Genomic DNA, 23,672 nt, shown 5'->3' with positions numbered 1-23,672 from the left:
GGTATGCACAGTAGATCGTATGCGAACCATGGGAGACGGGCCACTAGGCTCCCAAGGACGGCTGCCCCGGCAATTGTGATTCTTGCCTACTGTCCTCTGAATCGCCACACCTTCTTCCAGCGCGTCAAGGCCATCATGGTGATGACTCGGTGGTGGATGGCACGTTAAAGGTGTTGGGATGCTACCCACAAAGGGTATGGACGGAAGGTGACGAGGCGATGTTGGCGCTTAGAATATTTGGCATCAGGTCATCAACGTGTGCCATGTCTCACATGTTGCCGGATTCAGCTGTAAACCATCGTTGCTTCCTGGCTTGGAGCTGTGATTGGGTCGGGTGGCTTTCCCTAGTGCCGGTACTTAGTCGTGGTATGGGTGGCCCGATCCGACCAGATCTGATCAGTCATGCCCTCCCAACCAGAATGCAAGCCGTTGGGGACCTGCATTCGTGATCCGGAGGCTCCAAATGATTGATGTGATTTGCTGTAAAATCGTCTGGGTCTCGCCAATAGCGAAGGATGGACAGCTGCCATCATCCTTGCCCATCCCTCCTCGATGTGAGACTTGGTGTTGACGTGGAAAAGAGAGAATCGATCAAGATGACCAAGTACAAGGCAAGCGAGGAATCTTATAGAGGGCAGGGCCGCCGGCTGTGTCTGCAGGAATGTCTGGTCGAGCGAGACCTCTTCGTCTTGCTCAACTTGACTCAAAACCAGCGCCCAGGTCCTCCTCCGAAGCGTGCCCTGAAGAGGCATCCCAACTCACATTGTGAACATGCAATGGACCGTGATGACCGTCATACCGCTGGTCAGCCTGATCCTCACAGCCATCCTCGCGCCACTTGGCTGGGTGATACAGCGATACTGGACCTCGAAGGGTGAGTCGTGCCTCTCATTGTCTGTTGATGCCGGATCCTAATTCGGCGCTCCAAGACAACCGCAGAAGATGTGAACCTGATGAGGTTGAGCTGATACACGGCTATGAGATAATTCAGCGGACGCGTCGACCAAATTATGGAAGAGGATGGCCAGTCTGAGTGGTTGTGTCGACCACATTCGCGTGGCACTCAACTCCACGACCTCCCGACATCGACGGCGCGAAATATTAAAAAATTCCGGCGAGGTTGAACATGGTGGATGATTTGCCCACGTGTTCGAAGCTGAGTGATTGAGGTGGGCATACGGGACGGTCATTGTCTCTGCGTGGCTTTTATTGGAAATGTCTATGTGAGAAGTTGTACTTTGGTTGCGGTTCGAGTCCTGTTATTCTGCATTAGATCCGGCATTGATAGAAAAGACGGAGAGAGACCGCAAGGTCATTGGGAGGACACCAGCGTGCCCCCGGCGAGGGACAGTTGAAGCAGGCAAGAGGCCTGGTTCGGCAGTATTCTTTCTTACATTTTACAATTCAAGTTCCATAAGTCTGTTTTTTCAAAGGCCCTCTGGGGTGCCTCTCAACGACGCCGTCCCTTTTGGAAACAGACAGGTCGTGGTTTCGATGTACTGCTCCTTGTTCGGCTCCCACCACTCAGTCCCATTGTCCAGAGTGCCGCTGAGGACGGAAACGATCTCTTCCACGACAGGCGTGGTGATATGAGTCGGGCTGCCGCAATCGCCACAGAAGTGCCTATATAGCGGCTGTCCGGAGTCCGTATCTCTGTCCTGGAATGTCTTTGGTGTGCCCGAGGTCAAGGTAAAGAGCTGTCTTGGGAAGATGCTCGAGTTGACCATGTGAGTGCCGCTTGATTTCTTGCAGTTGAAGCAGTGGCACATGACATTGTAGATCGACTCATCAGCAGCAAGTCTGTACCGAATCTTGCCACAGAGACAGCCGCCTTCCAGTGTGTTTTTCTCAGGCATGGCCAAATATTCTGAGGTTGTCAGATCTGAAAGCTGAAAGGGTAGCATGTAGGTAGGCGAGTTGGTGTCACGTCCACGTAACAATTGGAGACCCAAAGCGCTAGTGACAGTAACAGGGGAATGACGTCCGCTGTGGGACACTGAAGCTCCCCCGCAATCCAGATGTCTTGGGAGGTGGGGCACTCAAGCAGGGGTCTTCGGAAGCAACCGAGCTCACTTTCAGCTCCAAAACTTTTTTTTTTTTGCGCGTCTCGAGGCAGGTTAGTCGCCCACGACGGCATTCATACCACAATCGACGGCGTGGAATATGGAGACACACTCCTTGATCGAGCCCAACTCATGGGTCACATTGCGGCTGCCCAATGGGACCAACCGTCTGCTGCAGATCATTCCCAACATGTACGGTCTTGTTCCTCCCCTGAGGATCTCCCTCACCAGTTCATGATACTGACAGAGTACCTCGACGGACGTAGGATGATCTCGCTTGGCAGATATGGCTCCTTCCCAAGCAATCTCTTGATACACCGCCCCTACCATCTCACCTATGAGCTCAATGAGAAGAGCCCGTCCAGCGACACCTTCACACGCTTGCGCGTCGTCCCCGCCATCGAGCTCCACGCCGACGTCCTCGCAGAAGAAGAGGCAGCAGCCTCATCCTCGTCTCGCCCAGACAGCGCAGCCCCTGAAGAGTCTATAATATCTGCTACCGACGGCATAGAGTACAGTCTGGTCGACAACGAGACTGGCGCTGTGGTGGTGCGGTCCAACCGTGAGATCATCGACGACAACGCCCGACAGACCTTGACGTGGCAGGAAATCGAGGCTTTAAAACGCGATGGCACAGATTCGGGCAAGGATTTGATTGCAAAGCTCATGCTGTCGCATACTGGCATGGACCAAAAGACGACGTTCAGCATGGCCAAATACAAGTTGCTGAAGGAGGAAGAAGTTCCTGCGCAGGTTCACGGTGCTGCCGCTGGACGTGAGCAATTTCGGGAGCTACGCGCTGTATGAGAGGGACGCGAACAAGATTTTGGAGATGAGGGAAGAGATGGTCGGCCTCTTGGGCTGCTGGGCCAATGTCCATTATAGTGGCGTGGACCATGCTGAGCTCGGCGACGCGCCACAGACGCCGGCGAAGACAGAGCAGGAGGAGATGGAGGAGCTCAAGCAGCCGAAACAACCTGGGGGAACAAGGTATCTGGTAGTGGACGACGGGTGGCCTCCTGGTCGCTGCGCTGGCTGAGAGGATGGGAGTTCTGTACCCGAAAACGACCGAAGAGAACGAGGCCAACGGTTTACTACAAACACACGACGCTGTCCAGAAACCGGTTCCCGCACCCAAGAAATCCGAAGCCGAAGACAGTGTCATGGCGAACACACAGGAGGTACCTCAGCCAGAATTGGCACCTGCTGTCAAACGAGATCACGACGGGAAACCAAAGGATGACGACCAACCCAAGCCCCCGGATGGCGCAGAGAAGCCTAAGAAGCGTCCAATACAGCGAAAACCCGATTTTCACATCCCCTTTGCCACCACCAATACCATGACCCTGGTTCACACCAATGGGCAACCCAATCTCACAGCCCTCAACTACTGGGGCTATGACAGCACGAATCCCAACCACCCACCCCATCCTCTCCTCAACCATCTGCTGCCCCTTAGCTGGCTCCAACTCATCGAGCCCGAACTCGACACCGTCTACGCCACTGAACCCGTCATTAAGACTGCCGAGGAGGTGGCATCGTGGAAGGCCAACCGGCGGGGGAATTACCACCGTAAGCGGAGAAGGTGGGCCCGCACGCGGTACATCGCCGACACGGCGCACGCAGGCGACTTCAGCGGGCTAGTGGTGGCCAGCGTCATGGACCCCATCTCGGTGCTGCGGCCCCTACTACCCCTAGTGGCCAGCGGTGCGCCAGTGGCCATCTACAGCCCGCACGTGGAGCCCCTAGCGCAGCTGGCCGACTGCTTCAGCGTGGCGCGGCGGGTGGCGTTCAACGCGCAGCCGGACGTCGTGGGCGGCCGGACGGCAGAGGAGCTGGAGCGGTGGGAGGGCACGGACGACTTCCCGCTCAACCCGACGCTGCTGCTCGGCGTGCAGCTGCACACGAGCCGCGGCCGCAGGTGGCAGGTCCTCCCCGGGCGGACGCACCCCGTCATGACGGCCAAGGGTGGCGCCGAGGGCTACGTGCTCACGGGGTGGAAGGCGAGGCCGGCCGAGGGCAAGATCGCCGCCCGGGGCAAGTTCCAGAAGAAGGGGAGGTCTGCGGGCATCGGCACAGCCGAGGGCACGCCCGCCGCCGAGACGGCGACTGCGACCCCAGCGAGCGTGGAGGCCTAGGAGGCCGAGGTGGCCCTGAGACATTCTTCTTAGGAGTGAGCGGCTTGCCTTGTTGCCAGCGCTCTCGGAAACCTCAGACAAGATAGATAGGTACATATTTCATGGAATGATAGATACCCCCCGGTTGTTTGGTTTGGGACACGGAATGTCGCCGGGACTCGTACCCTGGCAAGCAGTCTAGACAATGCGATAGAATTCTCAGCGGCCTCTCGCTCTCTGGCCAATGACCGGTAGCTACTTTTCCTCCTGATGTCTTTTAGGCAGGTGCTCTGGCCGGGATGGTCTCTCGTTGTACCCGGCCGAAATTCGGTTGGTTGTTCGTTGCACCGCAAGATACGCATAGCGGTGGTGCACTTTCAAAAACGCTCCTCTAAAGACCCCGCTCACTCCGTCCCTGTACTCGTCCATGGTGGACCTCCCTCGCTCACAGCGACTTGCCCATGAACTTCCTCTTGTTGAAGCTCAGCCACCACTTACTCGGCTTGTCGTCCTGATCGGCGTACACACGCGCCAGTAACCTCGTGGCCAACTCCTGGCGCACCTGGGACATGTACTGCTTGAGCTGCTCTGCGTCTTGCCTGTCGCGTGGGGGCTCGTACATCTACGGAGCCACGTCAGCTTCACTCTTCCTCCAACCCAAGGGTGCTCAAGTGCTGGAGCGATCAATTTATGATGGTGAAAGAGGACCACAACGCACCTGGTTCAGAGGCCAGCCCGGGTCGCCGGGGATGGCAAACTGCAGGTCCAGGGCCAGGTTCATGACATCCTTGGTGGCGGCCCTGACATCGGCATTGGGCTTGATCTTGGTGAGGCAGTCGCTGACGAACCAGATGCCGTATACGAGCAGGCGGTCGGCATAGCCCTGCAGCTCGAAGTTGCGGAAGAAGGTGTTTGCGCGGAAGAGGGCGAGCACCTCGTCGAGGATGTCGTAGCTCTCGGACTCGGCGTCGGGCGACTCGTGGGCGGGCAGGGGCGGGTTGGGGAAGGGGAGCGTGTAGGCGGGCCCGCGGGTCTTTGTGCGCAAGGGGAGCAGGGGGAAGTTCCCGATCAGGCGCGGCTCGTTGGGGTCGGCGTTGAAGATGGAGTTGTAGGCCTGCAAGGGGCGGAGAGAGGGCGAGAGTTAGCTGGTGTCTTGGGCCTGCGCATCGTTTGGCTGATATCTGGCTGTGGAGTGGGCAGGACAGGACAGGACAGGACAATGGATGGACGGATGGACGGCCTTACAGGCATTGTCACTTATGCGCCACCAGGCAGGCAGTTGCTGGTGGTGTGGGTGGTTGACGTTGGCGGGATGGTGAGAAGGTGAAGCTGTGGAGGGGTTGGATGCCTCGTAGCTCTCTACGTACTGCCCCTGACACGAGTGACAAGCAGTTGACTGACGACTGAGCCGACTGACGTCTCTCCTGGGCGGACATGAAATGTGCTAACCGTGTCTGGAAATCCAGTTGAGCTAACCGTTATTGGTTAGCATCGGAGTGGGCAGATCTGAGTCAGCGGGCAGCGGCTAGGCTCGGGGGCAGGATGAGCCACACTTGAGTGCCTGCTGCTAGGCCGCTGCTCCACCCAATCCACGTCTTCCTCCAACTGCCGGGGTACGCTCAGGAGCAGCAGCGGATAATGTGTGAGGCTGGTGCCTGTGGTCATGTGAGTTAGCGTCAAGGTCGTGAAAGGAGAGGGATGGGGGGAGAACTGGATTTGGGGTGAGGCCCCCAAAAGGTGGGGTGGCAAGTCGCAAACATCCAAGGTGCTGGCCGCCCGTCCATTGGCTGCCGGGCTGGTTTTGTGTGCTGTCAGCGCGTCACTCTGCCTACATCTGGGACCATGTTCTTGTTGTCTGTCCTGCCATCCTGGGCATCCTCTCATCCTCTTGGTGTGGACGGGTGTTACTGCACCGCATTCATAAAGGGCGACGCGACCCCCTGGCCACCACTTCTGCCGCCTGGTTTTCCTTGCGCGACCCGTCTCAAGCCCCATTCCGCGACCGTCCATCAGTCTCAGTCAACCATTTTATCACCCTCCCGCTCCATGACTGCCTGCATCTTTAATCCCACTGCCTCCCCCTCTCCGCGAACGCGTCGCAATTTCCTGCATTTTGTCCCAAAGTGCCAAAGAGCCACCAACACACCTGCAGGCCTGCAGTGTGCAGGGGCCCACTTTTGCGTGCAGCTTTGACACTTGATCGCCGTGTCGCCTTGCGAAGAAGCAAGCAATTCAGCATTCAACACCTGCACCGTCCTGCAACGGGCCATCGGCCACTGTTGCAATCCGGGCGTCCTCCTCAATCGGCCAGGACCCTCGTCCAGAGACCCATCTCAATGCAGCAATTATTAGAGTAAGTTACCTGTTCTCCTATCCCTTGCGCCTTCAGTACAATATCGCGCTGCCGTCTCCTTTGTCGCGGCATCACACAAAGAGACCGGCATGCCAAAGCAAATACCCCAGGCCGCCCCACACTGCGCGCAGCTTCCCACCCATGACCCGTCCCCTTTGCTGACGCGACGCGCCCAGGTCCCTACTCAATCGCAGTCCTCTTCTTGGCCAGCTGCTCAGCTTTGTTGACATGGCCGGCCTTACACATTTCAAGATCGCGCCCCGGACACCACCCCCGTCCCAGGGCGCCGACTCTATGCCTGCACATGACAACTGCGCCGCCATCGCTAGCCACACATTACCAGCTGCTCCCATATCGCCTCCCGACAACACAAGACCTAGGAAGCGAAGACGCGTGAATCGCATCACCCGGCCTGAGCCTGGTTCCCTGTACGACATCCTGCACGAGAACCAGGGGGAGTCGCTATTCGTCATCCCAATATGTTGGCAAGATCAGCACGCCCGTCTCCTGGGCGTACAATGGGACCACCACCCGACCGTCCGCAGACCGGTCCCTGACTTCAACTCCATGTCCTCCAAGTACCCACCACGTCCGACAAAGGTCGCGACCGACCTGAGCAGGGACCTCACCACCGTCTTGGCCTCGGATCCCAGCCCGCTTCAGATCGCTGCACTCAAGAGTGTCATGTCGACACTCTTCCCCTCCACACTGTCGAGGGCAAGGTCCGAACTCAATCTTGAGATTCGCTTTGGGGACCAGGTGCTGAAACGCGGGGTGCGCGTCCCCATCGTATGGAAGCAGTACGACCAGAACAGCCGATCCTTTGACAGCGCCTCCACAAAGGTCGCAAGCTCCTACGGTCGCATACCGGGCAGCAATCAGCAGTCTTTTGCGAGCCAAAACACCGACTGGAGTCGCAGCAGTTCTCAGTCGTGGTCAGATCAGCCTGTCCTGGCCTTCATTAACAGGACTCATCTGCACCAGGTGCGCAGCAACCTGTACCGTGTGCTGCCCGGTCCGAACAACAGCGTCAACGTTCCGGTCGACAACCTTCAGAAGCTACGATGTAAACGCCTCGTCCCGCAAAATGCCGACCAAGACTCCTATCTGGTCGCCATTATGTTGGCCATCGCGCAGTGGCAATGCTATCCCCAGCGCTCGAGGCATTCTTCGAGATGGTCGTCACAGAACTCATCCCAGGCGTCTCAACCGGGTCAAGAGTCATCCTTACCTCAGCCCGAGTTTCGAGATGTTCCGGTCAAGATCATCACCCAAGACCAGGGCGCGGCCGAGTTTGTCATCTACAGTGCTGTTGTCACATCAGTCTTTCTCAAACGATTTGCCTGCCCGTCGAAAGCTCCCGAAGCCACAGGCATTCAGGACGGCGGTTTAGACATTAAGGTTACCAGAGTACAGATCTGGCCTGTCCTCGGTCTGAAGGAACGACTCGCCAAGGCACTCGGCACCGAGATTGCTGGTGACCTGGCTTGCCACGACACGGCTGATACGGATATCGAGACGTGGGAGACGGAGCAGGAACGTGCCTTTCGCCTCGGTAACCTCAAGAGGAAGAGAGAGGCACTGTCGGAAGTATTCAACAAAAGCTTTGAATCCACCGAGGGTGCCTCGCCCGTCACTGTCGGCCTCGAATCGGGTCTGGGTATCACAGTCGCCTCACCCCCAGTTTCACCGCGGACGCCCAAACGGAGACGTACGCAGTCGAATACGCAATTGGAGGTTTGCTAGTCACAAGCATCGCCTTATTCACCGACACCTCCGCGGTGTTTCCGTGAGGGTTGCAGATGCCGGCTCTCGCCTGCCTGTAGCCCGGGGGACAAGAATGGATGTAAGGATGAGCAGGCTGGGGCCTGTTAGGGGTCACCGCCGAGGGATCCTTTCCCTCTTTTGTGGCTTTCAAATGGCTCTATTCGTGTCCCACTTCTTTTCATGTTGGATCAATTATATATAAGTTATGATAAAGAGAGGGCCCGCTTCGTCATTCATGTTGCAAGGCATTGGGTCCGGACAGAGCGGAACTTTGATATTTGACACTCTGCTTATACCACGGGAAAGAGAGGTCATAGGTGTTTGGGATTACCCGACTCGCGTTGGCTTACATTGGAGTACCTGGGAGCGGTAAATTCGCATTGGACAGTAAATGTCTAGCTGGCGTTGAGGGACATGAAGACAAGATAGGCACATGGAATACATGGTTATATCATTCTGAACGAACATTCCCTTGGTTATCCATGAGTGATAGTTCGCATGGCAGCCCGGTATTGCGTTCAGGACTCCGTTTAAATGTGACGCTTGTATCCTGTTATGCAGCTCGGATGTAAAGATGTAGATTCTCGTCACGGATATGAGAGACGAGGTTTACTGGATGGCAGTGACATTCAGATTCCAATCTCTTTTTGCGAATGTTGTTGCTTGGCATACTGCGTACCTGGTTTTCATAAGTCGACTGCTGTTATCAACACATTTTGTTTCTCATCCCATCTTGACGGATAGACAACAAGCATGTGGGCGTAAAAATATACAAATGGAATCCTTTTCTCAGATTCGCAGGGATCGTCCAACAAGTCTTCTAAGTTCATTCTCCCATTTCGGGACCTCAGGCTTCTGGTGCTATCTAACGCGCAGTGCGTCCCGAATCTTCGTTTGCCCACCCGCTACTGAATATGATGCGGCCGGGATGAGATATTTGTGTACTCATGTATCAGCCGACTCGTTCAACCTCAAAGGACAACCGCCTCCTAGTGACACCATCCCATCCCCGTCTCGACTCCGCAATGCCCAAGCCCTTGTCAAGAGTCGCTCTACACTCGAACTCTATCCCAGTCCGCTCCGATATCTCGGACCACATCTTGTTGAAAGTTTCAACATTGTGAGTAAAAATATACCCTCCAGGCTTCACCCCTCCTTCCACATCCCCCACGGCCTGCCCAAGGATCAGCGGGCCGGCAGGCGCAGGCCCGAGCAGCTTAACACAATTCTCCAGCAGCTCCCGTTGCTTATCCCAGCCGAACAGGTGCAGCACCATGCCGAGATGGAGAATGTCCACCTTATCCACCATGCCGCTTAGGTTGCTTCCCTCGCCGAGTTCAAAAACATCCGCCTGCACCAGCGTCGCCCCGAGGGTGTCTCTGTCCCGGAAGAAGTCATACCCCAGCCCTATGAATCCCTCTTGCAGCTCCGCGCCGTGCAGGTTGGCGCCTGGGGCGCCGTCGTGCACCAGCTTGCGGATGTCCTGACCGATGCAGCAGCCGACGTCGAGGTACGTCGCCCCGTCCCTGATGCGTGCCAGAATCCTCTCATATGAGGGCTTCTTGCTCAGGCTGAGGTTGAGGAAGCGGAACTGCCCTATGCAGGGGTAGGGGAATATGTCCCATGCCTTGTCGCGCTTTGAGGTCGGCGGGTTAGTTGCCTCTCTGTCTTTCTGTGTTCGTGCCGGTTGGGGGGGGGGGGGGCAGGTGAGAGGAGAAATAAAGTTTCGGTGTACCGTACCATTGCGATCACATACTGGTCCACCTCCTCCGGGGGTATGTGGGAGTACTCCTCGAGGAGCTTGCGGGCCGCAGGCTCGATCCCGTGAAATGTCTGATCATACCAGCCCACGCTCTTATCCTTTGAGCCCACGTTGGGACGAAAGGTCGCCTTTGGCTCTTCCATTGTATTATTACGTCCAGTTATTGTAGGCGAAGGAGAGAGAGCCAAGAATGGAGTTCCTCAGGGAATAACTTGAATCTAGGATGCTTTACCTAACTGCCGAATCCAACTGGCACTAAAAAGTGTCCTGGCCTGTCATCGATAGGAAACGGCTAAGACGGCTTCGCGGACGCTACGATGGTGAGAATTAGTGTTTCATTAGTGGTTTCGAACACACCTTAGGCAACTTATTTCCTCTAATCATTAGCTTCCGTTGCGCTTACATGACCGGGAAACAGGTAGTCTATGATGTGACCAAAGAGAGGGAACATGATCTAAGGTCTTCCTTCCAATGAGTTTTCTCCTCACAGCTTGTGCAAGACACTTACTGCAGTCTAAATTCGGGTGTCCATGAGATACATCTGTCCATCTCCTAGTGGAGTACTCTAGCGGCAAGCCTTCGACAAAGCCAGTTGACGGATTATGTGCAAATATGACTGAAGCTCTGTATACGAATGAGTTCATTGAAAGGGGTAGTTATATGCTGAATGAATTAAATACGTTGGTCAATAAATAATCCTTTGAAATTGCTTTTAGACGGCGATTTCAAACCTCATGTTTCCAACTTCAAAGTTTCTTCTGGCCAGGAATTGTCTGCGGGTCGCTCTCATCAAAGTGACTTTCTGGTACACCATCATGGACTACCATCTCACGCCTCTGAGCCTCAAACACGGCTTGGGCTGATTCCGTAGTCCGCATATATGCGATGCGGCCCTTGGTGAACCAGAAACCAATAGACACCACCAACATAACGGCAAATACCGCGATCGCGTAATTCATGTCAGCGGCAGCGGGATCGGGCTCGCCAGGGAAGAAGAAAAACACAGTCGTGATGGCACAATATACGACCGACGTCCAGTTTATCAGGGGACCTAGAGATCCGAGACGGAAACCACCAGGCGGGAGTCTGTCGCGCCCGGCCATCATGAGGGTCAAGATCGGCAGGGCGTATGAGACTGTGAGTGCGATCGTCGCTGTGCTGATGATGGCCTCCAACACGGTGTTTGCGAAGAGGTATAAGACACCAACAAGGGCGACAATCACGCCTTGCAGCACTATAGCCCTCGATGGGACCTTCCAAGTAGGATCAACCTTTGCGAAATAGGCGCTGAACGGTATTCCGCCATCTCTTGCAAAGCCCCAGGTAAGCCGCGACCCGGTGGTGAAGACACTGATCCCTTGGCCAAGGCCGTTGAAGATGAAGAGAGCCAATAGGACCGCGGCGCCCTGAAGACCGATTGCGTCCTGGACCAGCTGCATGAAGGGCACGTCTGAGCTGATGACCGAGTCCAAGTCCTGGATGCAAAACAAGCAGACGAGCATAAAGATGAATCCGCTGATGGCGCCGGTGACGACGGCAAGCCACATTGCTCTGGGCGCATTACGCCGGGGTGCTGGTATCTCCTCAACCATGTGGATGACCGAGTCGAAGGCCGTCAAACCATATGCAGCCTGGAGCAAGCCTGTGAACCACTGCAGAATAGTTGTCAGCGGGGTTTTAGAGGTAACTATGGAAGGCATGACATCTTGCCGCTGGAGATGAGGGCAGAGAAATATTCAGGCTTGCTTACCGTCACCCCATCGCTCCAACCCGTCTGGTTGATCCAAGTCGCAAAGACGAATCGCCCAGGCTGGAATTCGAGACCGGGTTTGGTGCCCACAGCAATTAGGAGTGCCAGGCTGAGAACCACAAATAGGCCCACAAAGCCAATGCCAACAAAGTCGTTAAACAGCGGTAGAACTTTGTCCTTTCTACACGCGATCAAATTGAACACGGTAAAAAGGGCATTCACACCAAGGTATACCAGGAACTGCACCCAGCCGCTGCTCGCGCCTGTCCACTCAGGGTCGAACATGACCTTCATGTTGAGCAGGAAGCTCGTCATGAACGCAGTCTGTGACGCGGTGAGCGTCCACCACCCGAATGTGTTGATCCAGGCGCAAAGATACGACACAAATCTCCCCAATGGCGCGTCCCAAAGCCGCAGGACCCAGTAGGCCTGTCCCAGCGCCGTGGGCATGCTACTGCAAAGTTCGCCCAGGGAGACGACGACGCAAACATTGCAGACGGTCACAAGACACAGCCCCCAGAGAATGCTGATGGGGCCACCGTTGGTCAACCCGCTGCTGAGGTCCTGTAGGGAAATGGCTTGGGTTAGCATTTGCCGCTTTTTCCTTTGGCCACTTTGCGTCGAAGCAACTTCAAGACTGAATCGTCGCCACCCGCCGGAGCCCGTGATAGAGAGAGTCGCTTGTGCTCACCTGCGCGAACGTCGACCATGTTCCCAGCACACAAAACGCCAGTGCAAGTATGCTCCAGATATCGAACTTGCGAGTGAGGATTTGGTCGTGGCCCAGGGCGGCCAGGTCGCAAGCATCGACCACATCCTGATCGACGGCATCGACGACCTTGGGGCCCGGCTGCGCCGCTGTCTCCTCGAGCGGTTGAGGCTTGGTTGAGTCCATGATCAACTCACAGTGTGCAACAGAAAACACAGATATTAACTAGTACTGTAGCATTATGTCTGACCATCCAGGTACTTGATGGTGTAATTGACAATAGAATCAAAAGCTGCCCAGGTGCCCACCACAAGATGAGCCTTTGGCCGAAGTACACATTGCCCAACCCAGGGCCAACGTCACTAAGCTCTCCCCATGGCGAGGGTCCTGATAACGGCTGCGGCAATTAAAGTACCCCAGATATCTGTCCGCATTACCGGGGCGCACTGTAGTGTCGCATCCAGATCCTGAGAGGGGACAACCGAGGCGACCATATCCTTGCTCGTCCTAGCATCGGAACCGTCCGCGAAATCGCAAGCGGAGGCTAGCGCCGAGCTTACTTTATGTTATCGATTCTGGGCTGATAAGATGTTTTACGTGAAGTGCTGCGCTAAGGAAGTGATATCTATGTCGAGGGCGTGGTATCGGATCTTGGTCGCGATGCCAGTAGCATGCTGATAAGCTGCCTGGCTCGGCTCCATAATAATGTTGACGACGTCGAGACCAGCCCCAGACTTGCGTGGTCGGAGACAGGGGACGTTCACGCGCCCCACAACCTTTGCCCTAGGCCAAGATCTACAGCTTGCAGGGATCTCGAAGGGTTCTGGACACGGTAGTAATTGAGAGCGTTGGAAGGGACCTGGAATGAGATGCCAATATCAAATGTCACAGGTCGTCCTGAGTAGATGGCACAGAAGGAGACTCCGTAAGGAGAAACCCATTCCGCAGTCGACATCCACATGTGCAATAGGCGGTTATCCCACAGAAGGTTAACCTACATCATGTTATCCTGTAGAAAGCGGACCCACAGGAGTGATCCTGCAGCAAATTGGTACTGTTCAAGTGATAACCGAATTCCTTGCGTACTTCCACATGTGCATTACCTTAGTCTCGCTGATCCTCTAGATGAATCTGAAAATGCATGTAGTCATTAAATCTCTTGAAGGCACTTGGAACAATAAAAGGCCCAGGTTCTTACTCCAGCTTATGACGCACGTGCTGTCTACAATCGACCCTAAGCAAAAGCCGCCCTATGAGCATCATTTGATGAAGCAGGAGAGGCCCAGAACTGCGGTCGACAGAGCAGCTTATCGCGTGTGCTGCAAGCAATTTGAAACGTGACCCTCGGTTGTCTTGAGGGAAGAGTTGAATCTAGAAGTCATTCCCGACACAGACGGAAACGGTGATCATACCGATAATCTTATTTCAATAGAAAAGTACCCGAATACAGGGTTATGAATTTGTGAATGAAGAGAAGCTAGAAGTGCTCGAGAACGCGTTCATATTATGACCAAGAGCACACATTTTGAGACGTGGTTTGAAGTATTGGCACGTTGTTGGCCGTGCTGCTCTTTCCCCAATAGCCTCCCTACCGATTGAGCTCTTCTTCAATTTCAATGCGATTACCTCGAAGAGATCGTAGTTTCGGGATCAATTGCTCCTTAGTGCATGCCGACCATGAAGAGTGGTATTGGAAGTTTTGCGATGAGTATGCAGTGATCAGCTCGTATTTGCACTATCACGAATTCCTAAGCCCCAAAGGAAGACTCACTGCAACATGCCCAGCTGCCTTGCTTGACTAGGGTGGGTGAGAATATAGCGATGTGAGTCAGCGGCGGCCATTCGAAATCGCTTCCTGCCACCCTTGGCATGCTTAACACTAGTCATAATGTTATTTCAGGACAAAACAAACTAGGGTACGATACCACCTCAATAGTGCTGTATTTGTGCATCATCCACTGCCGTCAAAATCGGGACTCTTGAAATGCCAGGTCGGGCGGTCCGACAACGTAGTCTCACCCGTAAGCGGCTAGTACGGTACAGCAATATTTCAGTAGCCCTCGATCCTTCGCGCCGTGTCCCAAGCGCCATTTCGTATCCTAATTCTGTATTGCCGCGTGACTCAAAATAACGCCTGGAGTCGTCCGAGTTGAACTCACGATGGTTTGGTAGAGATATAAAGCCCGTCCCAGTGGCACAACAACAGCCGGAATGCCCACGCTCTAATTACCTCGTTTTTGTTCCTCACACTGCCTTCACCATGAAGAATACCCTGCGCAGCATTTTCGGGCGCAAGCCCAAGAACCAAGCCCCGAACGCAAATCGGCAGCCCGCCCAAACACGAGCCACTGCCGCAACGCCTGGGTCGGGACCTCACCAATTCGTCGCCCCTGATCCATTCGAATCGGAGGCGCAATTCCAAGCTGTCAAGGACCACCTAAACAACTTAGCAGCAAGAGACCCTGAGCGATTCGCCATGATCTCCCGCCCAGCAGCCTACAGGGCCGCGGAATTCTGGATGACACAGAACTTCCCAGAGGCGCAGGTGGTGAACGGGGGTTGTTTTCCTGGCGACATCAGCATGCTTGGCAAGGACGTGCGGCCAGAGGACACGCAGTTCTTCGTCGCGATGGATCCTGCAAACCCGAGGAAATTTATCGCCGTCAACCTGGTGGTGTTCAACCTGGCATTCACGCTACCAGGGAGCGGTGACGCCCTGGGGACGCCTGAGATGAAGGCTGCGGAGGAGGGTGTGTTGGACATGTTGAGAGGATGGCACAGAGATGGGATGAGTGACGGGTTCCTGGTGCTTGTGTCTATGGGGGTCGACCTGACCATTTACCGGTTCTCCGGCAAGGACGGGCTGGTTGATATTCCTGGGGGCGTGGATTTTGTGACGAAGAAGGTGACACAAGATTGAAGAGGCGGCTTGGAGCTTGTGACTGAGGTCAGGGTATTGTGACGGCATGATTTACGAGTGAACGATCTATAGAGGAGAGGCAGATTTACGGCGCGCAAGGTGTTTCATACCCAGGTAATTATATGTCTTGATCATTTGTATAGACAGTTGGAGTAATCACATCAAAACGGTTGCAGCATTTAGAAAAAACTCAAGCCAGAGTTTCTTCCAATTGAATGGCCGTCAGGCAGGTTTTTGGACACACTTGCACTGAACTTTTTGAAATCCTCCCGGCCTCCTTGCTGGTAAGGCGACCAAGGCCACATAGCTGACTCACCTCATGGCTTGACAATGTAAACTGTGTATTTCATTAAGAGGCCACTGGTTGGATGACCGGTTTGGTTAGTCGCCTGAAGCACTTGGAGACAGCGAGTTGCGTTGAGGTAAGAGCATTCGGGCAGGTTTCAAATGTTGATAACGTACCCTCACCTGATTCCGACCACCCCGGATTCCGACCGCCCTTTTCCACACAAACTCACATTTTTTAACTCTATAAAATAATATTATTAATAATTATTACTAAGCATAGCTTATAAAATATTATATTAAATAGCTAAAGAAATAAAATATTAAGAAATACTAGTAAACTTTATATAAATTTTAATAGTTTTTAATTTTATATATTATTAATAATATCTTAATAAAGAAATTAAGTAAATTTTATCTTTCTTAAAAATATAATTATTTATATTATTTTTTAATTAATATAAGAGTATTTTATTTTTAAATATTTTATTTATAATATTATGCTTAATAATAAGTTTTTTATATAAGAAAATAAGGTTATAATACTTTATATTAATATATATAACATATTAAAATATAATAAAAGTATATTTAAATATTATATTATTTTTATATAAGAAATAAAATTAATTTTCAATTTTAAAGCTTTTATTTAATTTTAAAAAATAAAATATATAAATCTTAAGAAGTATTAATTAATTATTAGTAATTCTTAATGTTTTAAGTAATCTTAACTTTAAAAATTTATATTAAATTTATTATATAATACTATTAATATGTATTATTTTTTATAAATAATATGTTTATTTACTAATATAATTTAAAAGCATTGGTATTTTTAGAATTTAGTTAGAATTTATTATTTAGAGTTAAAAAGTAGGCGTTTTATAGTGTGTCTGCACCAAAAAAATGGTGGTCGGGAAGGGGTATGGTCGGAATCGGGTGGACCTACGTTAATGTGTAAAGCCTCGGCCTTGTGAGTTGCCTGATACGATTCTATGCGCATTATAGGCTTGAATACCCTTCGCTCAAAATTAGAGCATCTGAAAGTTGATAAGCTCGGAAACAGCGCTGAAAGTGTGCAGGATGTCCGTGACCCAGCGAGCCATCTGAGTCAAGATATCTGGTGTCGTGTCTTTTTGGATGCTCCAACTCAATTTTACGCTACCTAGTTAGGTGGCATACTGCTTGACAGTGTAGGACCGATGTCTCTGTCCTGCCCTTGGTGTTATGATTGTCTAACCTGACTCGTAGAAAGAGGTGCAATTTTCAGTATGCTGCCGAGGCTGATGGCAGCCCAGTTTAGATCTAGCCTTACTTGATTGCTCTGAGAGCACCACTGCGCGGACCCATTCAATCCTTGATGACTACACTGGTCTTCAGATTGGCATGTGAAATAATGTCAACTGGTCAGGCTGATGCCGAAACAGTAAACAGAGGAAGGCCTGATTGAGTCTTTGATATCTGTGGCTCATTTTGAATACGCCGACATCGCATATTCGTTGTTAGTAAGCTGAGAGATGGCGTGAGTGAGAACCTTGATGGGTGACGACGTATGCTCCTTGCCGCGGCTTGGCCATCTTGGAATGTCTGCGCATGTGCTCCGTTCCCCGGCTCGATGAGAGGCTGCAGTCAGCTCAACATCTCTGGCAGGCTGGTACGTGGGAGAAGAGCACATGGGAGGTCTGGGCCGAGATCAGGCCACCCGGAAGCCCAAGAAGCGGGTTCCACTCCAGAACGTCATCCGGGGTAGCAAGGTCGTGATTTGGAATCGGGCGGACGAATTGGCATCTGTGGTTGCGGTCTGAACGTCCACTGTAAAGTCCATATGACAAGATCAACTATCATGGTAGAGGAGATCAACGAGGGCGTATGTCACAAGAGATGCATTTGTCAGACTGTGGATTCCAGATGTCAAGCACTTGATGGACTGTCGAGATAGAGGAGGGTCGTGAGGTCTAAAATCCCGGGACGCCACCGGGACAGCGGGACGGGACCACTTGGGACATCAAAATGGAGACTACAGTTTAGAATAGAGCGTGTTAGGTCGGTAACACATCAGTCATGGCTTCAGTGCGAGGCATGTTAGAAGTCAAGGATTGTCCAACGCGATTTGGTCAGACAAGGCGCGAGGCCCACAATTCTACCAGCACCATGTAAAGACGCGACCCACTAGGGCGCGATTGATGGCGTTATCGTCACTTATCGAAAAAAACCGGGCCTGAAGTTTTCTCGCTCTTTGTCTCCTTTTCTGTCAGGAGCTCCAGAAGTTTCGGCCTGCCTGTACCCACCACCCTCACCACCCGCGTGGACCCTCCCTTCATCACCTTGGTCAAGCCAAACCCAGTTCCTGCCTGGCCGAGCGGACAAACATTGGCCTTGCGAGATCGGGATTACGGACTTTTACGCCCTCAAAAGTGGGCTCGATTCTCTGCGGTTCTGTCATCGACGCGTTATCTAATCGCATCTCAACGTTTTTCACCCCTCCTGCCTCTCTCAAAAGCGTCCAGCTTGGCCTTATCTCGCGACTGCAAACACCTCAAGCTCCTCCTCGCCCACTACTACGCCTCACAACACACTTTTCCCTCTTCGTCACCCCGTCAACATCAGTCAAAATGTCCAAGGCATTTGTTCAGAAGCCCGCCCCTGCCTTCACGGCGACCACCGTCCTTGAGCACGGTGAGTTCAAGGAGGTCTCCCTCTCCGACTTCAAGGGTCAATGGTGAGTCCGACACCCCCCAAGACTGCGCGGGCTACTGCCACTGTCCCTCTTCGCCGTGCCAAGTCGGCCCCGAGCCTCAATCACAAGGCTGGGACAACTGCCTCCTCTGCCTGCCAGTCAGCCCTTCGTCCCACATGGACACTCGCTCACCTCACTCACAGGGTCGTCCTCCTGTTCTACCCCATGGACTTCACCTTTGTGTGCCCCACTGAGATCCTCGCCTTCAACGACGCCCTCCCCAAGTTCGAGAAGCTCAACACCACCGTCCTCGGTGTCTCCACCGACAGCCACTTCACCCACCTGGCGTGGCGCGAGCGCCCCCGCAAGCAGGGCGGTCTCGGTGAGGACCTGAAGCTGCCCCTGGTCGCCGACAAGAACTTCAAGATCGCCCGCGACTACGGCGTCCTGATCGAGGAGGAGGGCATCGCCCTGCGCGGTCTCTTCATCATCGACCCCAAGGGCACCCTGCGCCAGATCACCGTCAACGACCTGCCCGTCGGCCGCAACGTCACCGAGACCCTCCGTCTCGTCGAGGCCTTCCAGTTCACCGACGAGCACGGCGAGGTCTGCCCCGCCGACTGGCAGTCCGGCGGCGAGACCATGAAGGCTGACCCCAAGGGCAGCCTCGAGTACTTCGGAAAGCAGGGTGGTAAGTCTCGGCCCCTCAGCAGCGGAGACGCGTCCCCCATTGCGAAGCGTCCACGTATTGAGTAGAGGGTTTTCCCACGACAGGTCAATAAGCAAGTGATATGAGAGAGGCAATGGGATTCTGTCGTGAAAGCAATGCCGAGGAGCAGCCGCGACGACTCCGGCCCGAGTCTGACACCGGTGGCACTTGAAGGACTGCGTGTGTGAGTGTGTGTGCCCGGCGTTAAGCAGATGGACGGACCGACATAGACCATAGAAGCTAGAGCTCAATATATCCCTGGGTCCCTCGGACCCGGACCTGTTGTATTTGAATATCTGCTTCCCAACCCAGTTGAGTGCATGTTCCATTCGACCGCTCAAAGCCGGTGAGACGGTGCCTTTCAATCAGTATCTGCAGTTTGTCCCCAATTTGACGCCGCCGCCGTTGACCCACAACTCCGACCCTGATGCTCGAAGTCTGACATATTGTCCCCGCCAGGAGGTAATCGCCATGCTGTAACAACAGCTGCCGTGCCGGAACCGACTTCAACTCAATCTTGGTGAAGCCTCTCCCGCTCGCTCCGATCGACCCTTGCCGATTGTAATTCGATGGGCATGAGTCGACAACCCCGATCGCATCTTCTCACGGAATGCCCTCCAGGACTAGAAATGTCTGGCGCAGCAGACTCGGGCTGGCCACAGAGTCTAGTACCCGCGCGTCCTGTCGAAGATCAGGTGCGGGTTCGGGCCCGAGCGGTCGGACATCATGGACGGGCGGAAGAGCGAGATGGTGTCCTCCTCGAACAGCGCCTGCTTGGGCGGCGTCCTCGGCGGCGACGTCGCGGTCGACACGCGCGGGACGTCGTCGAAGGGGCTCCCGTGGCCCGCGAACCTGGTCGGCCGGGCGCTCTTCTTGGAGCTCCTGTTCTTGAACTTGTTCCTCATTCTCCGCCACCAGCCCATCTTGGCTCAGATCATCGACAGAGTTTACTCTGTCAGGTAGGGAAGGGTTGGGTTCAAGGGCAATGGGTCCGATGAGGGCCAGGGTGCAACTGATAATGAGCCAGCTCTCGCTGGAGAAATTGAAGAAAGAAATGTCGGAGGATGGAAATGCTGATCCGCAGCGTCCGGAATGCACAGCGCAGTTTCGTTGTGGTGTTTACACAGCCACGCATGAATGCGTTGTCCCGCTCTGCCAGGGTCTTCCCTTGGGAGCCGAAGGGGTTTTCGTTGCGGAAGCCTCGCCTTGGGTTGCCCCCCTTTCGCCTCGCGGGTCCCGGAAGTCTAGCCTGTGTGGGATCTGGAAGGACGAACCCGGGTCTTGGGGGGGGGGTATCTAAGCTTTGGTAGCTCCCTTGAATTAACTGACAGCCGCGTATTGCATTTTGCGTGCATTGATACCACGGCGTGGCTTGGCCTCGGGAGTCTGGATGCGCATTCGAATCAGGGGCGAGCTCCAGTGAGGCGGAGAATTGAGCGGGACTGTTTCCGACTTGTTTCGCTGGTCGATCTCGTAGAGTTTGCGTGACAAGCGAACAAGAGTGGGCAAGCCGACACGGTCGAGTCGAGATATTCTGGGCTCTGTTAAGTGTGCTAACCAATGCTTTGGAAGGTACTGCATACATGACACCAAATCTAACAGCGTCACACTGCAGTTCGCTGGAGTATCAGTTAGCGAGTCTCCTCACCACCAGGACTTGGCTTGAGAATCTGAATTGACGCATAGACTTACCCTCCATGCCACGGTTCATTTGGCATTTGGTGCACGAGATGGAACCGATTTCGGAGCCTCGAAGCACGTAGTATAGTGGGATGTTACCTGCCGGGCATCACCACAGAAGCAAATCGTCCGGCTGAAACATATTGTCCATCCACACTAGAGGGTTCGTGCTTTCCCGTCTGTTTCGACTACCCTCCAGGTTATCTGAAGGAGCATGATCGAAAGGTTGACCCAAACCATCAGATTGCTGCTGCGGATTCGCCCAATCAGACACGGAAATACCGAGCATTGATAGACAGGAATCCATCTCTGTGTTGGCATGGATCTGCTCTGACCCACTATGAGTTGGGCGGAGCTCGACGTACTGCAGTGCCACGTCGTGAAGGGCCTGGAAGAGCCGTTGCATCTTAGCTATCGGCCCAGAGCTCGGTGCAGCCATCGCCAGCAGAGTATTGAAGTTGCGAAGACAAGCTAGGTCGACCTGATTGAGGGTCTCGATGGTGTTGCAGAAAATGACAATAAAAGGTATTGGGGAGTATAACAGGACGCTGTTCTAGTTAGGACTGACACAATCTGAGACTAGTAGTGGGCGTCAAGGCTCGGTTCTCAAGTTAACTTACTTGTACGCATTTGCTGGGACATATTCGGTCTCTTTCTGTATCAGTTCCAAAAAGCCATGAAGCCGCTCCAGAGTAGCCCGGGCGCTCTCCACGCACTGCCCGTTGAAAATTGAGGACACTGCCAGGCGCGGGGCAGCTCGATAGACCAACGTGAGGAGTGACATGTGAGCAATGTCACATGAACGGAGAAGAATTGCGACCAAATCTTTGACTCTCGCATCTGTGTTCAGTTTCTCCGCCTTGGCTCTAACTTCTCCGCCGACTTCGCCCAGCTGACCTTCCAAGATCTGCACGCGCGAGTGTCGTACGTGGTCTGGCAGAGCAAGAGAGGTCGAGCTGTATAAGAGCTCGTGTATATCCCCCTGACAACGAGCAATCTTCACGCCCAGCTCCAGGAACGATACCCGTACCTGGTCTGGCGCCTGATCCTCGGGCGTGGATTCTGGCAGAGGTATAGTCACGTCCCAGTCTTGAATAGTGGATGCCCGGCCAAGGCGAAGTGACAAGCCCTTGTCCACAATGTACAGGAACCAGAAGAGACGTTGCTTGTGACTCGATTCTCTTTTGGAGTCTTCGCTCTTGTGTCCGACGTGGTGATATCCCAGGGTTTGGCACAGTTCGGAGGCTTTAGTGACCAACGTCCACGCCAAGTGTGGCTCCGAGATGTCGAGAGCATAGTATATCTTACATTAGAAGTTCAGTCAGAGAGAGCGTGAGGGTGAGGGTGGGAGAGAGAAAACGATAAGGTAAATCATGAATATTGATGAAACTTACACCACAAAGGAGAGCGGTGATGTTTCCAGCAGTTGGTGGCAAGTATAGTGGCAGAATTGAAAGGCCGGTATCGACGTTATTGCGGCACATATCCGCGAAGTGAAGACATTTTTCTCGCTCGGTCTCTATTGCCATTGACGAGTATGCTTGGAAGAGATAGTGAAGGCCAATATTGGCCGTTACAAAATCAGTCTCGGAGTAGTCCTGAGAGAAATAAACACCAAGACTAAGGTCTGCAAGATTGTCCATTGGCAAGAAGTGAAACATCCCTATGCTTCTTATTGTGTGTTGATCTGAGCGAGGCAAGGCATCAGTCGATGTTAGTCCTCATTTTGAAGAGCGCGGGGATTTAGAAAGTGCACCAATAGTGCACCTTGGAGAGGAATATGAGATGCCGAAGCTCACAATTGGGGTTGCGGATGAGTTCCACGACTTTCTCAATAGGAGGCATCTCACAGCCACGTAGAGAAGGGCGTTTGATCGGGATTGCATGGGGAAAAGACGATTCGGTGGGAAATCCAGACAGTCCAAAAGACCTGATGGTATCCTTCAAAGCGGTGAAGGCTTTGCGCATCTCTGGGTTGTGGTTCATTGAAGGGTCGGTTGTGACAGTCTTCTGAATAAAGTCGTGGGCAAATTCGGAGTGTGCAGCCATGGTGGAATCGGACTGGCTGCTGGGTTTGGTTCTGTTGAGCTCAACTGAGTGGCTAGAGCGACCAGATTGGTTCTCTGTGGGTGGAGTGGCGTCCTGTGGAGCATGTGCTGGCTTGTTCGATGAATGGCTATTCGCGGGCATGTTGCACTTCAACTCGTCGAGCATTCTCACAACATCATCCAGCCGACGATCCATGCGGTCGAGCTTCTTCTCACTGTTGCGCGAAATGTAAGAAAAGTAGATACAACGGCAGGTAGAGTCTCACTATTGGGGAGTAAGCAGAATCCGCGTGCGCCTTTCCCTTGGTTGGTCAGCGGTAAACGTGCATGCTATGCCAGCACGAGAGCAATGCGCGCAAGGCGATTCTTTGTTGCATCGTATCTGAGATCCACACTGTTCAGCAAGGAGTCGCTGCGACTGAGGAACGAATTTACCTTGCGAGAATGACAGGCATCGCACTAGGTTCGTAGTCAGCAGAGGTATTGCTGCAAAGCAAGCCAGGGCTAGGGAGACTCACAGCGCGGCGACTTCTGCTGCTGGGCGGCCCTGACTGTGGCTCGAGGGAATCTTCGCAGCCACTGATCTCGGCCTGATTATCCGCCATGTCGCACCAGTTACAAACAAGTGGATCGAAATTGTGCTGCGTAGCTTGAACGTTTGAGAGTAGATGGTGAGAGAAGGTGAGGACTCGGATCGAGGGAAAGTCGGCCCCGAGAAATACGTCGACGACGCTAATGATGATGCAGCAAAGACCCACATATTCCTTGGATTGACGAATCATATTATACGATGAATCTACCCTTCGGCGGCCGAGTTCGCCGTCTGCCG

The 23,672-nt window shown here is 53.5% G+C and overlaps 10 protein-coding genes across 10 annotated transcripts; 5 read left to right on the top strand and 5 right to left on the bottom strand.

Moving 5' to 3' along the window:
- Nucleotides 1-596: 596 nt before the first annotated feature.
- Nucleotides 597-986, top strand: INS49_011520 (uncharacterized protein; the record flags this gene model as incomplete). Its single annotated transcript, XM_043172233.1, has 2 exons — nucleotides 597-874; nucleotides 983-986. 2 exons carry the CDS (start codon nucleotides 597-599, stop codon nucleotides 984-986), a joined length of 282 nt encoding a protein of 93 aa, XP_043023978.1.
- Nucleotides 987-1,427: 441 nt separating this feature from the next.
- INS49_011519 (uncharacterized protein) lies at nucleotides 1,428-1,856 on the bottom strand (the record flags this gene model as incomplete). Its single annotated transcript, XM_043172232.1, has 1 exon — nucleotides 1,428-1,856. The coding sequence occupies one exon, from the start codon at nucleotides 1,854-1,856 to the stop codon at nucleotides 1,428-1,430; it is 429 nt and encodes a 142-aa protein (XP_043023977.1).
- A 307-nt stretch (nucleotides 1,857-2,163) lies between these two features.
- INS49_011518 (uncharacterized protein) lies at nucleotides 2,164-4,201 on the top strand (the record flags this gene model as incomplete). Its single annotated transcript, XM_043172231.1, has 3 exons — nucleotides 2,164-2,255; nucleotides 2,330-2,864; nucleotides 3,065-4,201. The coding sequence occupies 3 exons, from the start codon at nucleotides 2,164-2,166 to the stop codon at nucleotides 4,199-4,201; spliced, it is 1,764 nt and encodes a 587-aa protein (XP_043023976.1).
- A 424-nt stretch (nucleotides 4,202-4,625) lies between these two features.
- On the bottom strand, nucleotides 4,626-5,431 carry INS49_011517 (uncharacterized protein; the record flags this gene model as incomplete). The annotated part of the gene is made up of 3 exons (XM_043172230.1): nucleotides 4,626-4,802; nucleotides 4,899-5,294; nucleotides 5,426-5,431. The coding sequence occupies 3 exons, from the start codon at nucleotides 5,429-5,431 to the stop codon at nucleotides 4,626-4,628; spliced, it is 579 nt and encodes a 192-aa protein (XP_043023975.1).
- Nucleotides 5,432-6,516: 1,085 nt separating this feature from the next.
- Nucleotides 6,517-8,279, top strand: INS49_011516 (uncharacterized protein; the record flags this gene model as incomplete). The annotated part of the gene is made up of 2 exons (XM_043172229.1): nucleotides 6,517-6,533; nucleotides 6,710-8,279. 2 exons carry the CDS (start codon nucleotides 6,517-6,519, stop codon nucleotides 8,277-8,279), a joined length of 1,587 nt encoding a protein of 528 aa, XP_043023974.1.
- A 973-nt stretch (nucleotides 8,280-9,252) lies between these two features.
- INS49_011515 (uncharacterized protein) lies at nucleotides 9,253-10,205 on the bottom strand (the record flags this gene model as incomplete). The annotated part of the gene is made up of 2 exons (XM_043172228.1): nucleotides 9,253-9,936; nucleotides 10,041-10,205. 2 exons carry the CDS (start codon nucleotides 10,203-10,205, stop codon nucleotides 9,253-9,255), a joined length of 849 nt encoding a protein of 282 aa, XP_043023973.1.
- Nucleotides 10,206-10,808: 603 nt separating this feature from the next.
- Nucleotides 10,809-12,707, bottom strand: INS49_011514 (uncharacterized protein; the record flags this gene model as incomplete). The annotated part of the gene is made up of 3 exons (XM_043172227.1): nucleotides 10,809-11,714; nucleotides 11,813-12,376; nucleotides 12,504-12,707. The coding sequence occupies 3 exons, from the start codon at nucleotides 12,705-12,707 to the stop codon at nucleotides 10,809-10,811; spliced, it is 1,674 nt and encodes a 557-aa protein (XP_043023972.1).
- A 2,074-nt stretch (nucleotides 12,708-14,781) lies between these two features.
- On the top strand, nucleotides 14,782-15,441 carry INS49_011513 (uncharacterized protein; the record flags this gene model as incomplete). Its single annotated transcript, XM_043172226.1, has 1 exon — nucleotides 14,782-15,441. The coding sequence occupies one exon, from the start codon at nucleotides 14,782-14,784 to the stop codon at nucleotides 15,439-15,441; it is 660 nt and encodes a 219-aa protein (XP_043023971.1).
- Nucleotides 15,442-18,341: 2,900 nt separating this feature from the next.
- On the top strand, nucleotides 18,342-19,162 carry INS49_011512 (uncharacterized protein; the record flags this gene model as incomplete). The annotated part of the gene is made up of 2 exons (XM_043172225.1): nucleotides 18,342-18,448; nucleotides 18,610-19,162. The coding sequence occupies 2 exons, from the start codon at nucleotides 18,342-18,344 to the stop codon at nucleotides 19,160-19,162; spliced, it is 660 nt and encodes a 219-aa protein (XP_043023970.1).
- A 618-nt stretch (nucleotides 19,163-19,780) lies between these two features.
- INS49_011511 (uncharacterized protein) lies at nucleotides 19,781-20,833 on the bottom strand (the record flags this gene model as incomplete). The annotated part of the gene is made up of 4 exons (XM_043172224.1): nucleotides 19,781-20,038; nucleotides 20,445-20,649; nucleotides 20,699-20,734; nucleotides 20,808-20,833. The coding sequence occupies 4 exons, from the start codon at nucleotides 20,831-20,833 to the stop codon at nucleotides 19,781-19,783; spliced, it is 525 nt and encodes a 174-aa protein (XP_043023969.1).
- Between the last annotated feature and the right edge of the window lie 2,839 nt (nucleotides 20,834-23,672).

This window comes from Diaporthe citri, assembly GCF_014595645.1.
Source record: "Diaporthe citri strain NFHF-8-4 chromosome Unknown scaffold_5, whole genome shotgun sequence".
NCBI lineage: Eukaryota > Fungi > Ascomycota > Sordariomycetes > Diaporthales > Diaporthaceae > Diaporthe > Diaporthe citri.
Note: the sequence above shows the minus strand (reverse complement) of the source record. Positions and strands in the feature narration are given on the sequence as shown.